This window comes from Otolemur garnettii, unplaced genomic scaffold (assembly GCF_000181295.1).
Source record: "Otolemur garnettii isolate 467f Iridium unplaced genomic scaffold, OtoGar3 scaffold00083, whole genome shotgun sequence".
In the NCBI taxonomy this organism is placed as follows: domain Eukaryota; kingdom Metazoa; phylum Chordata; class Mammalia; order Primates; family Galagidae; genus Otolemur; species Otolemur garnettii.
The window spans coordinates 6530712-6544581 of NW_003852478.1; the positions used below are offsets into that span (position 1 = coordinate 6530712).

General features: G+C 39.3%; 1 protein-coding gene across 1 annotated transcript in view; it reads right to left on the minus strand.

Annotated features, from left to right (window-relative positions):
* The window catches only part of SCFD2 (sec1 family domain containing 2), a gene marked incomplete at its 3' end in the record, with an annotated part of 196129 nt that overhangs the window by 132613 nt on the left and 49646 nt on the right, over nt 1-13870 (minus strand). Inside the window, exon 3 of the mRNA XM_012808075.2 lies at nt 11435-11562. Within this exon, the coding sequence (XP_012663529.2) occupies nt 11435-11562 (128 nt within the window). The remainder of the gene's footprint in view (nt 1-11434; nt 11563-13870) is intronic.

Below are 13870 nucleotides of genomic sequence, written 5' to 3' on the forward strand. Positions count from 1 at the left end.
CAGAAAGAGAGGACGCTAACAACTTAATGTGTCTTCTCAAGCAACTGGAAAAGGTAGAACATTCCAACTCCAACCTCAGCAGAAGAAAAGAACCAAAATTAGGGCAGAATTAAATGAAATTAAAAACAAAAGAATCATTCAGAAGATGAACAAAATAATTAGTTCATTTTTTGAAAAGATTAATAACATTGATAAACCTTTGGCTTACCTAACCAGAAACAGAAAAGTAAAATCTCTAATCACTTCAGTCAGAAATGATAAAGGAGAAATAATAACAGACACCTCAAATCCACCAATAAATCCACAATGATTACTACAAAAAACTCTATTCTCAGAAATACAAAAATCTGGAGGAAATGGACCAATACCTGGAAGTATGCCACCTTCCTACACTCAGCCAAAAAGAATTAGACATTTTGAATAGATCTATATCAAGCACTGAAATAGCATCAACTATACAAAATCTCCCAAAAAAGAAAAGTCTAGGACCAGATGCTTCACATCAGAATTCTACCAAACCTTTAAAGAGGAACTCATACCTATATTACGTAACTATTTCCAAAACATAGAAATGGAAGGAATACTTCCCAACACATTCTATGAAGCAAATATCATCCTGATCCTCAAACCAGGAAAGGGCCCCAAAAGAAAGAAAACTATAGACCAATATCATTAATGAATATTGATGCAAAAATATTCAATAAGATCCTAGCAAACAGAATTCAACAACCCATTAAAAAATTATGCACCAGAATCCAATTGGTTTTATCACAGAGTTACAAGGTTGGTTCAACATATGTAAATCCATAAACATAATACATCACATAAATAAAATAAAAAACAAAGACCATATGATTCTCTCAATAGATGCAGAAAAGGCTTTTGAGAATATACAGCATCCTTTCATGATCAGAACACTTAATAGGCTTAGATGGGTTATTTTTTAAATTGATAGAGGCCATCTACAGCAATATCATATTGAATGGAGTAAAATTGAAAACATTTCCACTCTAATCTGGAACGAAGCAAGAATGCCCCATTGTCTCTACCACTACTCAATATAGTAATGAAAGACTTAGCCATTGCAATCAGGCAAGAGAAGGCTATCAAGGGTATCCAAATGGGGTCAGAGGAGATTAAACTCTCTTTGTAGATGATATGATCCTATACCTGGAAAACCCCAGGGACTCAACTACAAAACTCTTAGAAGTGATCAAGGAATACAGCAGCCTCTCAGGATACAAAAGAAATACTTACAAATCAGTAGCTTTTCAATAGTCAAGCTGAAAATATAGTCTATTTCTTTTACAGTAGTCCCAAAGAAGAAGTATTTGGGAATTTACCTAATAAAGGTCGTGAAAGTTCTCTATAATGAGAATTATGAAACTATGAGAAAAGAAATAGCTGAAGATGTTAACAAATGGAAAAACATACCATTGTCATGGCTGGAAAGAATCAACATTGTTAAATTGTCCATACTACCCAAAGCAATCTACAGATTTAATGCAGTCCCTAATAAAGCACCATTGTCATACTACAAAGAGCTTGAAAAAATAGTACTACATTTTATATGGAATCATTAAAAACCTCAAATAGCCAATACATTGCTTAGAAATAAAAACAAATCATAGTTTGGCACCTATAGCTCAGCAGCTAGGGCACCAGCCATATACACTAGAGCTGGTAGGTTCGAATCTAGCCCAGACCTGCCAAACAACAATGACAAATGCAACTGAAAAATGACTGGGTGTTGTGGTGGGCACCTATAGTCCCAGCTACTTGGAAGGCTGAAGCAAGAGGATTGCTTAAGCCCAAGAGTTAAAGTTGCTGTGGGCTGTAATGCCTTGGCACTCTACCGTGAAACTCTCTAGTGAAACTCTTTCTCAAAAAAAAAAAAAAAGAAAAGAAAGAAAAACATATCAGGAGGTATCACATCTCCAGACTTCAGGCTATACTATAAATGTATAGTGATCAAAATGCATGGTACTGGCACAAAAATAGAGAGGTATATTTATGAAACAGAATAGAGAACCAAGAGATGAACCCAACCACTTATTGTCATTTGATCTTTGATAAGCCTATCAAAAACATTCATTGGGGGAATGATTCCCTTCTACAGGTGCCAGGTGAACTGGCTGGCAACCTGTAGAAGACTGAAACTGGACCCCACCTTTCACCATTTACAAAAATTGATTCTCACTGGATAAAAGATTTAAACTTAAGGCATGAAACTATAAAAATACTAGAAGAGAATGCAGGGCAAATACTTGAAGAAATTGGCCTGGGAGAATATTTTATGAATAGGACACCCCCCACCCCCTGCCAGCAATTGAAGCAATACTAAAAATATATTACTGTGATCTGATCAAACTAAAAAGCTTCTGCACAGCCAAGAGCATAGTAAGTAAAGCAAACAGAAAGTCTTCAGATTGGGAGAAGATTTTTGCTAGTTATATTTCTGACAAAGGTCTGATAACTAGAATCCACAGAGAACTCAAACTAAACAATAAGAAAAAAACAAATAACCCCATTTCTATGTGGGCAAGAGACTTGAACAGAAACTTCTCTGAAAATAGGCACATGGCCTACAAATAAATGAAAAAAATGCTCATCATCTTTAATCATCAGAGAAATACAAATCAAAACCACTTTGACATACCATCTAACTCCAGTAAGATTAGCCCACATCACAAAATCCAAAAACTATAGATGTTGGCCTAGATGCTGAGAGAAGGGAACACTTTTACATTGCTGGTAGGAATGCAAGCTAATATGGCCTTTTTGGAAAGAAGTATGGAGAACACTCAGGGAACTAAAATTAGACCTATCATTCAATCCTGCAATTCCTCTACTAGGTATATACCCAAATGATCAAAAATCATTTTACCATGAAGACATTTGCACCAGAACCAGAATGTTTATTGCAGCCCAATTCATAATTGCCAAGTCACAGAAGCAGTCCAAGTGCCCATCAGCTCATGAATGGATTAACAAATTGTGGTATATGTATACCATGGAATACTACACAGCCATAAAAAAGATGGAAATTTTACATCTTTTATGTTTACCTGGATGAAGCTGGAACATATTCTTGTTAGGAAAGTATCTCAGGCTGACAGGCTGGAACCCAGCCTGGGCCAGCTAAAACAACAATGGCAAAAAATAAATAAATAAATAAATACATTGAAAAATGAAAAAAAAAAAAAAAGAATGGAAGAAAAAGTATCCACTGTACTCAATACTACTCTGAAACCAATATACAATCACCTACACACTCATACAAATTATAAAACATAACTATAGTCCAGGGGCAGTGCCTATGGCTCAAAGGAGTAGGGCGCTGACCCATATGGCAGAAGTGGCAGGTTCAAACCCAGCCTCAGCCAAAAACTGCAAATAAATAAATAAATAAATAAATAACTATAGTCCAGAAAGAAGGAGGGAAGAAGAGGGAGAGGGAGGAGAGGAGTGAGGCTGTGAGGAGAGAGGATATTTGGTGGTACATCACCTCATGTGCATAATGCAATGGTACATTTCAAAACTATTAAGAATAGAGTATGCCTTACCACAACAAATAAATAATTGAAGTGATGGTTATGTTAACTAATTTCATGTAAGCATTCCACATTATATATCAAATTAGCACCTTTTACCCCACAAATGCAGTAATATTCACAGTTATGATTTAATAAAGAAAAAAGTAAATTAAAATAGCAACAGAAAAAAAAGAAAAAATAAACAAAGTCAATAAACCCATATCTAGAAAGAGAGAAGACTCAAATAAAGTCAGAAATGAAAGTGAAGACATTTAATAGACACCTCAGAAATAAAAAAAATCAAAAGGGACTGTTATGAATAATTATATGCCAACAAACTGGATAACCTAGAGAAAATGGATAAATATCTAAAAAAGTCTTAGAAAAGTTGAATCAGGAAAAAACAGAAGCTTGAACAGACAAATAGAAGTAGAAAGACAGAAGTAGTAATTAAACATTTTTCAACAAAGAAAAGTCCAGGACCAGATGGCTTCATGGACGAATTCTACCACACAAATAAGACTTATTACCAATACTTCTTAAACTCTTCCAAAAGATAGAGCTAAAAAAAATACTTCCAAAAATATTTTATGAGATCACTATCACCTTGACAGCTAAGCTAGACAAAGACACTCCATGAAAAAAAAAAAAAATACAACAGGTCAATATCTCTGATAAACACTGATGTAAAAACCCTCAATAACATATGAGAAAACCAAATTCAACAACACAGCCAAAGGATTATACGTCATAACCAAGTGAGATGTATCCCTAACATGTAAGGCTAGTTTAATATATGCAAATCAATTAATGTGATACATCATATTAATGGAATGAAAGATAAAAACCCTGTGATCATCTTGACTAACATAGAAAAAACATTTGATAAAGTTTAACATTCTTTCTTGATAAAAATTCTTAATAATTTAGATATAGAAGAAAAGTTCCTCAACATTTAAAATTAAGACTACTGTTAAAAAATCTACAGCTAACATGATAATCAATGAAGGACAACTGAAAGCCTTTTCCCTATGACCCAGTATAAAACCGAGATGCCCACACTTACCACTTCTATTTAACACAGTATTGCAAGTACTGGCAAAAGCAATCAGATAAGAAAAAGAAAGAAAAGTCATCCAAATTGAAAAAGAAGAAATAAAATTATCTCTATTTTCAGATGGCATGATACTATATATAAAAAAGATTCCACTAAGAAACTATTACAATTAATAAATGAATTCAGTAAAGTTGTAGTATATAAAATCAGCACAAAAGGATTGGTAGTAGTTCTATACAAAAATAATGACCTAGCTAAAAAAGAAACCAAGACAATCCTATTTATAATAGCATCAAAAAAAAAAGTAGGAATAAATTTAACTAAGGAGGTGAAAATGAAAGCTTTGCACACTACAATTTATAAAACATTGGTGAAAAAAATTTAAAGACAAGACCTAGAAACAACCTAAATGCCCATCAACTCGGGAAAGGATTAACAAACTGTGGTATATGTACACCGTGGAATACTATTCAGCCATAAAAAAGATGCAGACTTTATATCCTTTGTATTAACATGGATGGAGCTGAAACACATTCTTCTTAGTAAAGCATCACAACAATGGAGAAGCAATTATCCAATGTACTCAATTTTAATATGAAGCCAGTAGAAGATCTGATGCACGCCCACGTAGGAGAAAAACTCACTTCTATTCAAGTTGAGGGGAGGGGTAACTGGGAGGGGGAGATGAAAGGGGTTGGGGTGCTCTGACTGAATGGGCACAGAGTTGGGGGGGGTTGGTTTCTGTGTGGGACATAACCACAAGAGGGACTCTACCTAACAAAATCAAAGGTTTTGACCTGGTTGTTTGTACACTCACATTAATCTGAAATAAATTTACTTTTCAAAAAATATATAAATAAATCCTAGAGCAGCACCTGTGGCTCAGTGAGTAGGGTGCCAGCCCCATATACCGAGGGCGGTGGGTTCAAACCCAGCCCCGGCCAAACTGCAACCAAAAAATGGCCAGGCGTTGTGGTGGGCACCTGTGGTCCCAGCTACTTGGGAGGCTGAGGCAGGAGAATCGCTTAGGCCCAGGAGTTGAAGGTTGCTGTGAGCTGTGTGATGCCACGGCACTCTACCAAGGGCAATAAAGTGAGACTCTGTCTCTATAAATAAGTAAATAAATAAATAAATAAATGGAAATCCTGTAATTTGCAAAAAAGAAAAAATGAAGACACAAATGATACCCCACATTCATGGATCATAAGAATTAATATTGTTGGCTAGGCGCCTGTGGCTCAAGTGGCTAAGGCGCCAGTCACGTACACCCGAGGTGGCGGGTTCGAGTCCAGCCTGAGCCCACCAAACAACAATGACGGCTGCAACCAAAAAATAGCCAGGCATTGTGGCGGGCTCCTGTGGACCCAGCTACTCGGGAGGCAGAGACAGGAGACTCGCTTGAGCCCAGGAGTTGGAGGTTGCTGTGAGCTGTGATGCCCTGGCACTACCCAGGGGGACAGCTTGAGGCTCCTGTCTCAAAAAAAAAAAAAAAAAAAAGAATTAATATTGTCAGGTGGCACCTGTGGCTCAAAGGAGTAGGGCATTGGCCCATATGCTGGAGGTGGTGGGTTCAAACCCAGCCCTAGCCAAAAACTGAAAAAAAAAAAAAAAAAAAAAAAAGAATATTGTTAAAATGTTCACGATATCAGGGCAGCACCTGTGGCTCGGTGGGTAGGGCACCAGCTCCATATACCGAGGGTGGCGGGTTCAAACCCAGCCCTGGCCAAATTACAACAACAACAAAAAAAAGTCCACAATATCCAAAGTAACACATACCAAATAAAATTTTAGGGTATTTTGATTTATTGCTGTTTTTCAAAGCCAATATTAATAAATGTTGAAAGTGGAAAATGTTAGTTAAGTGTAGCATTGGCTGGAAATAAAAATCACTAATCTTATCTGAGGCCATTAAGAGAAGCACAGTGGAGCATCAAAAACTTAGGGAAGAACGAGACATCTTTATTCAGCTCTGGAATTCACATCTTAGGAAGGATGCTAACAAACTAGAGCTTTGCAAATGGCTCAGAACTAGGGGCAATCATGTTAGCAGAAGGAAAGGCCTGTCTTTTCCCAAATGGTTGAAACAACTCATCACATTTAATTTGGAGAAAATAAAATAGTGGTGAGCATGTGGGGCTGATGCGAAGGTGCCCCGTACCTAGGAGAGCAAATTAAGAAGCATCACAACATAAAGGATCAGATTACCATCAAGAAATGTAGCTTGAGAAATTTTTCTATGAAAGTGTGATCACAAACACAGTCAGTGTTGCTTGAGGGAGACAGGTTTTGGGGAGGGTGTACAGAGTCAGGGAAGAGGTAATGGAAAGTAATCAGAGCCAAGCTGAAGGTGGAAAACTATTCAGAATTCTTCACAAAGACTATGTTATCAGAAGGGAGATATTTAGCATAAAGACTAAAAAAAAAAAAAAATACAAAGTGGAAAGAATAAGTACATTTCCCAGAAAGAAAGGTGAAATCATCTAACTTGGTATGTTTGCTTTGATTTCACGTTCATCATCAAGTAACGCTCTTATAACTTGGTTTCATGTGTAAATTTTCCCATGGGAGAAAACATAATCACAGCACACCAATTCCAGTTTGCTGGACAGTCATAACCTTCATGCTGCTTACAGCTTTCACTCTCTTTCAAAATTCTAGGAAATAGATATTTTCCCCTAAAGAAAATGAATATTGGCCAATAAGGGGCAGAACTGTGATTCACCCCCAGATATCCATCCCCATCAGAAGAGCCTAACGTCACAGAAAACACAGACACACAAGACAGTGGCAATAGTCTAGTAGTGGATGCTCCCAAGAAGTCCACAGGACGAGGGGTGAGGAAAATGTCCTCCGATTTAGTTGTCTGGGAGACTTTTCAATAAAAAAGTGAAGCCAGACTGCACTAGAGTAATAAATAAGAAAATATAAAGCAGCAGGCATCAAGCCTAGGATACTCTTTCAAGAAATCTGTCTGCAAAAGAAAGGACAATATTCTGAAGAGATCTGTTCCATGTCAGCTCCGACTGGATATCTAACAGGATATTTCTGCCACCCTTATACACTGAGGAATATGTCCATTTTTCACAGCGCTATAGGACAACCTGGTAAAGATTCCCTAACCACAATCACATTCCAGAGAAAGATTCTCTGTAAAATGCACGACCATGTGAGGTGGGCATTTTCTATTCATTTCTTTTGTGAGTGGCCATTTTGCATTCAAACTAATGGATTTCTTACGGTCTACCTGTTTTGTTACTTTCAGAATATATTTTTCACTCTTAAACCTAGTGGGGAAAACACATTCAGTGTCAATGTTTTAAAAGTCACTTTTCTGGGATGCATCCATCTAGTTAACTGATATTTTAAAAACAAGTTCTCTGAAAGATGGTATATGTTTATAGGTGCAATTATAAAATGAATTTTTTGTGTTTTAGCAGTTGAACCTTTTTTCTTTAAGAGAATGATGTTTATTTCTCTTGGTGTTCAAAATGTTTTAATATGAACTTATCACGTACTGAGAAATTATATATTTAAGATCTGAGGTTTCAAAGAGATCCCTCTCAATAAATTTCAATTCAAGAGAATCTTCAGTCTAGAATTAAAATGTTTAATATCTACGAGGTATGGTGGCTTGTGCCTGTAATCCAGCTACTGAGAAACAGAGGCAGGAGGATCACTTCAGTCCGAGACCAGCCTAGGTAACACAGCAAAACCCCTTCTCTAAGAAGAAATTTAAAAATTAGCCAGGCATGATGGTGCACACCTGTAGTCCCAAGCTACTCAGGAGGCAGAGGAGGGAGGACAGCTTGAGCCCAGGAGCAAGACCCTCACCTCTAAAAAAACAAAATCTAAAATAATAGTCAGAAAAATTTATACTTCAGTAGAATTTACAGTGAAGATGGGAAAACAGTTCAATGTACATGTCATAATTTTAAAATCTATATGATAAGCAGTTTTCAAATATCAATGTTTTAGTATGTTTAAAAGTTCCAGGCTTGGCATCTGTCGCTCAACTGGCTAAGGCGCCAGCCACATACACCTAAGGTGGTGGGTTCAAATCCAGCCCGGACCCGCCAAACAACAATGACGGCTGCAACCAAAAAATAGCCAGGCACTGTGGCGGGTGCCTGTGGTCCCAGCTACTTGGGAGGTGGAGGCAGGAGACTCGCTTGAGCCCAGGAGTTGGAGGTTGTGAGCTGTGATGCCACAGCACTCTACCCAGGGGGAGAGCTTGAGGCTCTGTCTCAAAAAAAAAAAAAAAAGTTCCAGCTCTTTCCCTTACTGTTTGTGGTTATATATCAGTTTATACTTAAATGAAATATATAAGAAATTCTGGCTAGTGATATGAAGTAAAAATGGGGGGCCACTCTGAGTTATCGTTTATCAAACTGTAGTTGGTACATGGTTAGTTTGTGCTCTCAGCCAACCTTTCTGATCCTTTCTGCAAGAGAAGTTTGCTAACAACCATTTATTTCTTTCCAACTTTCTTCTTTCTCCCCAACTCTACCCTCACGTCTGGGGTTTGGGGGCAAAGCAAATCACTTCTTTGGGGTGGGCTTACAGAAAACTCAAACATTTAAATTAAACTTCCTCGTGAGGTTACCCGTTTCTTGTTAAAATTTCTGACTCTGATTATTTTACAAGATACAGCCTTTTAGAAAAGTAAAGTTTGTTGATCTTTTGGGAGTCCTGCACTGAGCAATAAAAGTTGATGTAAGCTCTGTGATAGCATCGTAAGGTTGTATCAGTGAAACACAATATAAGTTAAACTTACCATTAAGACTCTTTGTGCATTCCTGACTTCCCTGATTTACAATGACTTAATTATCATTTTAGCATACTTAGGGACAAGGAATTCTCTAAGGTAAACACACTTGTTAGTATGCATATCTAGGACTATGGAAAGAAAAAGAAGGAAGAACTGGGTCAGTGGCTCAACTATAATCTCACCTACTTGGAAGGCTGGGACAGAAGGATTGTTTGAGCTCACAGGAGTTCAAGGCTGCAGTGAGCTATGATTATGCTACTGCATTCCAGCCTGGGTGATAGAGTAAGATCTCATCTCTTAAAAAAAAAAAAAAGAAGAAGAAGAAGAAGAAGGAAAAGAAAGAAATTAAGAAAGAGAAGGTAGAAGAGTGAGGGAGCGAGGGAGGAAGAAAGAAAAGGAGGAGAATTAGCTAAATGCAGGAAGGTCTCAAAGCATCAGCTTTAAGATCTCTAAAAGTGAGGGCCAGACCAGAGCACATGCTTCTGCTCGATTGTTTTCTCAGTATAATATTTCATTAATTAATTCAAAACTAACAAAAGAGCTTTCACTCTCCAAAACCACATGAAAGATTTCTGGCATTGATTATACAGAATTAGGATGATTTTCTAAACAAAGTGCACACTCTCTAGCATGAGAATTTCCAATCTCTAGCTTGGATTTGAATTCCAGGCATATCGCCTATCATATACATGGCCTTGAACAACTTACTTAATTTTTCTCTGCTTCAGTTTCCTTATCTGAAAAATGCTATACTAATGGTACTGATCTCATTATTGCACGAATTAAGATAACACAGGCATAAAGTTAAAAGATCTAGGATTTGAGTTCCAGTCATATCACCTATCACATATGTGGCCTTCAGCAACTTACTTAATTTTTCTCTGCTTCAGTTTCCTTATCTGAAAAATGCTATACTAATGGTACTGACTCATTACTGCAGGAATTAAATAAGATAACACGTGCACAAAGTTAAAAGATCTAGCATCTTATAAGTACTCAATAAATGTTAGTTATTACACTAAAAAGTGTGAGTCTTTTTTTCATATTATAATCCTGTATCTTTTCTCCTCCTGGGTTCATTCATATTCTTCTATTTCCAAAATGTTGCTCCATTTCAACTTAACAGTTTGATGTTTGCTCCCTCCCCCAAGCAATCAAGAATTTGGGCTAAGAGTGTCAGCACAGAAAGTTTTTCCCATCTAGTAAAATATACTAATATTTACTAGATACCTGAGAGCAGATTATAAGAGAGAAACCTTATTTTTAAAATGGAGAGATAAATTTTTGAAAGTTTCCAGAAATAAATTCTATTAACCAGGTTCAACATTTGTATTTAAGTATGTCCATATCAATAAAATAATTGAATTTTTTTTTTAAACACAAAAGTAAAAAGCTGGTTTTCTTTTCTAAAATTGAAGCATTAGTTCTGTGGTTCACTGACTTTTTCATTAAAAGAAAAAAGCCATTTAAAACTTAAATTCTATCGTGGCCATATTCTTTTAATACCACAGACAAAGCTGGATGGGGCGGGGGAAATGAGAAATAGAAAAAAATTAGGTAAATAACAGCGGAAGCAGCAACACTTGGGGGCCGACACTAAGCAGACCCCTCTAAGTGAGGGCCAGGCAGAGTGCGTCTGGCTGCTCCATTGTTTTTAAAGTTCCACAGTTTGTTCATTCATTAAAAACTAATCAAAGAACTTTCATCTCCCGTCAGTAGAAGATTGGGGCGGGGGAACAGGGAGTAGGGGTAGGATAGAATTAAGGGGAAGTGTCCAAACCAATATGGATAGTTCTACATCTGCTCAGAAACTAGAAGATTTGCACGTGATAAGCAAGACCTCTCCTAGAGCTCCCGGAGTTGAGTCTAAGGCGTTAACTGCTGAGGCCCCGGGGCAGAGCGTATGTTTTTCTTCCCTATTTCTTCACGCTGGCCAGTGTGTCCACTGCTTTCCCCTAGACTCGGCGCTGGCGAGCGTGGCCCGCGTCGGGGCGGCTGGACGGACCTCCGGGGAGCCCGCGGCCCCGCCGGCCCTGGGTCCCGGGCGGACGGGCGGGCGGGCGGCCGGCTTACCCAGGCTCATGCGGACGGGCAGGCTCTCCGCGCTGGCCGCCTCCACCAGGCGTCTCCGCGCCTCCAGCACCGCCTCCTTGTGCCGCGCGCTCAGGAAGGCCGCCCAGAGCGCTCGGGCTGCAGCGTCCCTGCGGAAGGACCACAAACACAGCTTCAGGATGCGCGGCTCTGCACAGCGCCAAGGATCCAGATTAAGTAACTAACGCCTTAACTTTAGTGAGGGCTCACGTTACTGGTAGACTCCCAGTGTTAGAATTAAATAAAGAATGTTTGGGCATAAAACAGTGAGAAATTCAGGAGACAACAAAGTCAAGCCAAAAAGTGCCATGAAAAACGTGAGAAAACTGTATGATAAAATTGTGTTTAAGGGAGTGCGCTTCAAAGCATTTCAGAATGTAATTCTACATTGCTGGAATAACATAAATATTATGTAAAGCAAAATCAAATGTATGTCTCAAAACGACTTATCGGTGATTATAAGCAGTATATCAATTTAAGATAAATATACTTATCTAAGAAATACAAAGCTAGCAGTCATGAGAAATCCTGTTCAAAAATTACTCGCTAGGCTTCCTAATGAGGAGGCCTCCTACTGAATGAAAATCAGGAATTGGGCTAAGTCCCCATGGCCTCAAGCACCCCACTTTGGGCCTCAGGTTTGGCAGGTGGCACTTAGCCCAGCTTTACAATTAACCATGGGTTACAGCACAAAGTCCTGAGTTACACAGCGTCTCATCCTGGCTCACTTTCCCAATAGCCCTCTGTCCCCCGAAACATGCATGTCCAAAATATTATAAATGAGTACTGTGTTCTTTCAGGAAGACCTCTGCCACGTAGCCAAGCATACACATTTGTAGTAAGGTTTGAAAATAAATATAAAGAAACAAGGAGGAGTAGGGCATCGGCCCCATATAATGGAGGTGGTGGGTTCAAACCCAGCCCCAGCCAAAAACTGCAAAACAAAAACAAAAACAAAAAAAACCCACTTCTGTCTTTTTTTAAGGACCTTTCCCTCCACTTAAAGCCTGACCTACCATCCAGTTAGGAATAGTTTGAAAATGAATATATTTTTAAACTTAGTTTTAGAAGTTATGTTTATTAAGACACTAATATTCATTTAATTTTAATATTATACCTAATAGGACATATCTTTCAAGTTTGAATTTAATCTGAAATAAAGGAATGATGTTTTTAGCACTGAGTTTAATGTCTGACACATAATAATGTTTTAGTAAACAGTGGATGTTTTTATTATCATCTATTTTTCCTTACTAAACTAATATCACTGCTCAACATACTCCACTTTTTTTAATCTGATCAAAACTATCATCATTATAATTTTACATCTAATGTTCTTGGGTATAATTTAAGTGAGCAGGTAAACTACATGCCAAGCTCTATATTTGGCTGAGATTACCGATAAAAACAAGCACCCAGTGACTTACAGCCTGGAAGAAGAGACAGATGCAGAAGCAAAGAAATTACCAGAACAAGTGATAAGAGCCACCTTCGATGCTTGCGGAGAAGCCTGTCAGAGCTCACCTGGCTGGGAGGAGAAGGACGGAGGGAAATGAAGAGCAAGTACAAAAAGATACGTCAGCCCCAAAAGCAGCTCAGGGAAGAAGGCAGAACTCACTCGCGGAAGGACAGTGGCAATGAAAGACTTCAGGGAAAATATAAAATCTTAGTAGCAAACGAGAGACAGAAGGGCCTTCTGGGCCGTGACACTAAGGCCTGGCTGCACACTGAGTGTACAGGAGGGGCGCTGGGAGAAGGGCCGTGTGCCCTCCCAGGGCTGTAGACCTCTGTGCAGGTGACGGGAGCTAAGGGGCACGTGAATGATTTCACACTCTCAGAAAAGCTGCATAGCTTAGTGTTACCAACAGTCTTTATCATAATTCAAAGTAGGTCTATTGCAATGGGCTTTTAGAAAGTTACTTAATCTCTCTAAAGCTCCACAGGCAATGGAGAGCCACTGAGAAGTCTGAGCAGAGCAGTGAGGAGCCCGGGCGAGAACAGTGAGGAGCCCCGGGGAGAGCAACGAGGAGCCCCAACCAGAGCAGTGAGGAGACCCAGGGAGAGCAGTGAGGAGCCCCAGGGAGAGCAGCGAGGAGCCCCGGGGAGAGCAGTGAGAATCCCCGGCCAAGCAGTGAGTAGCCCCGGGGAGAGCAGCGAGGAGCCCCGGGGACAGCAGCGAGGAGCCCCGGGGAGAGCAGTGAGGAGCCTCATCTAGAGCAGTGAGGAGCCCCGGGGAGAGCAGTGAGGAGCCCCGGGGAGAGCAGTGAGGAGCCCCGGGGAGAGCAGTGAGGAGCCTCATCTAGAGCAGTGAGGAGTCCCGGGGAGAGCAGCGAGGAGCCCCAGGGAGAGCAGTGAGGAGCCCCGGGGAGAGCAGTGAGGAGTCCCGGGGAGAGCAGTGAGGAGCCCCGGGGAGAGCAG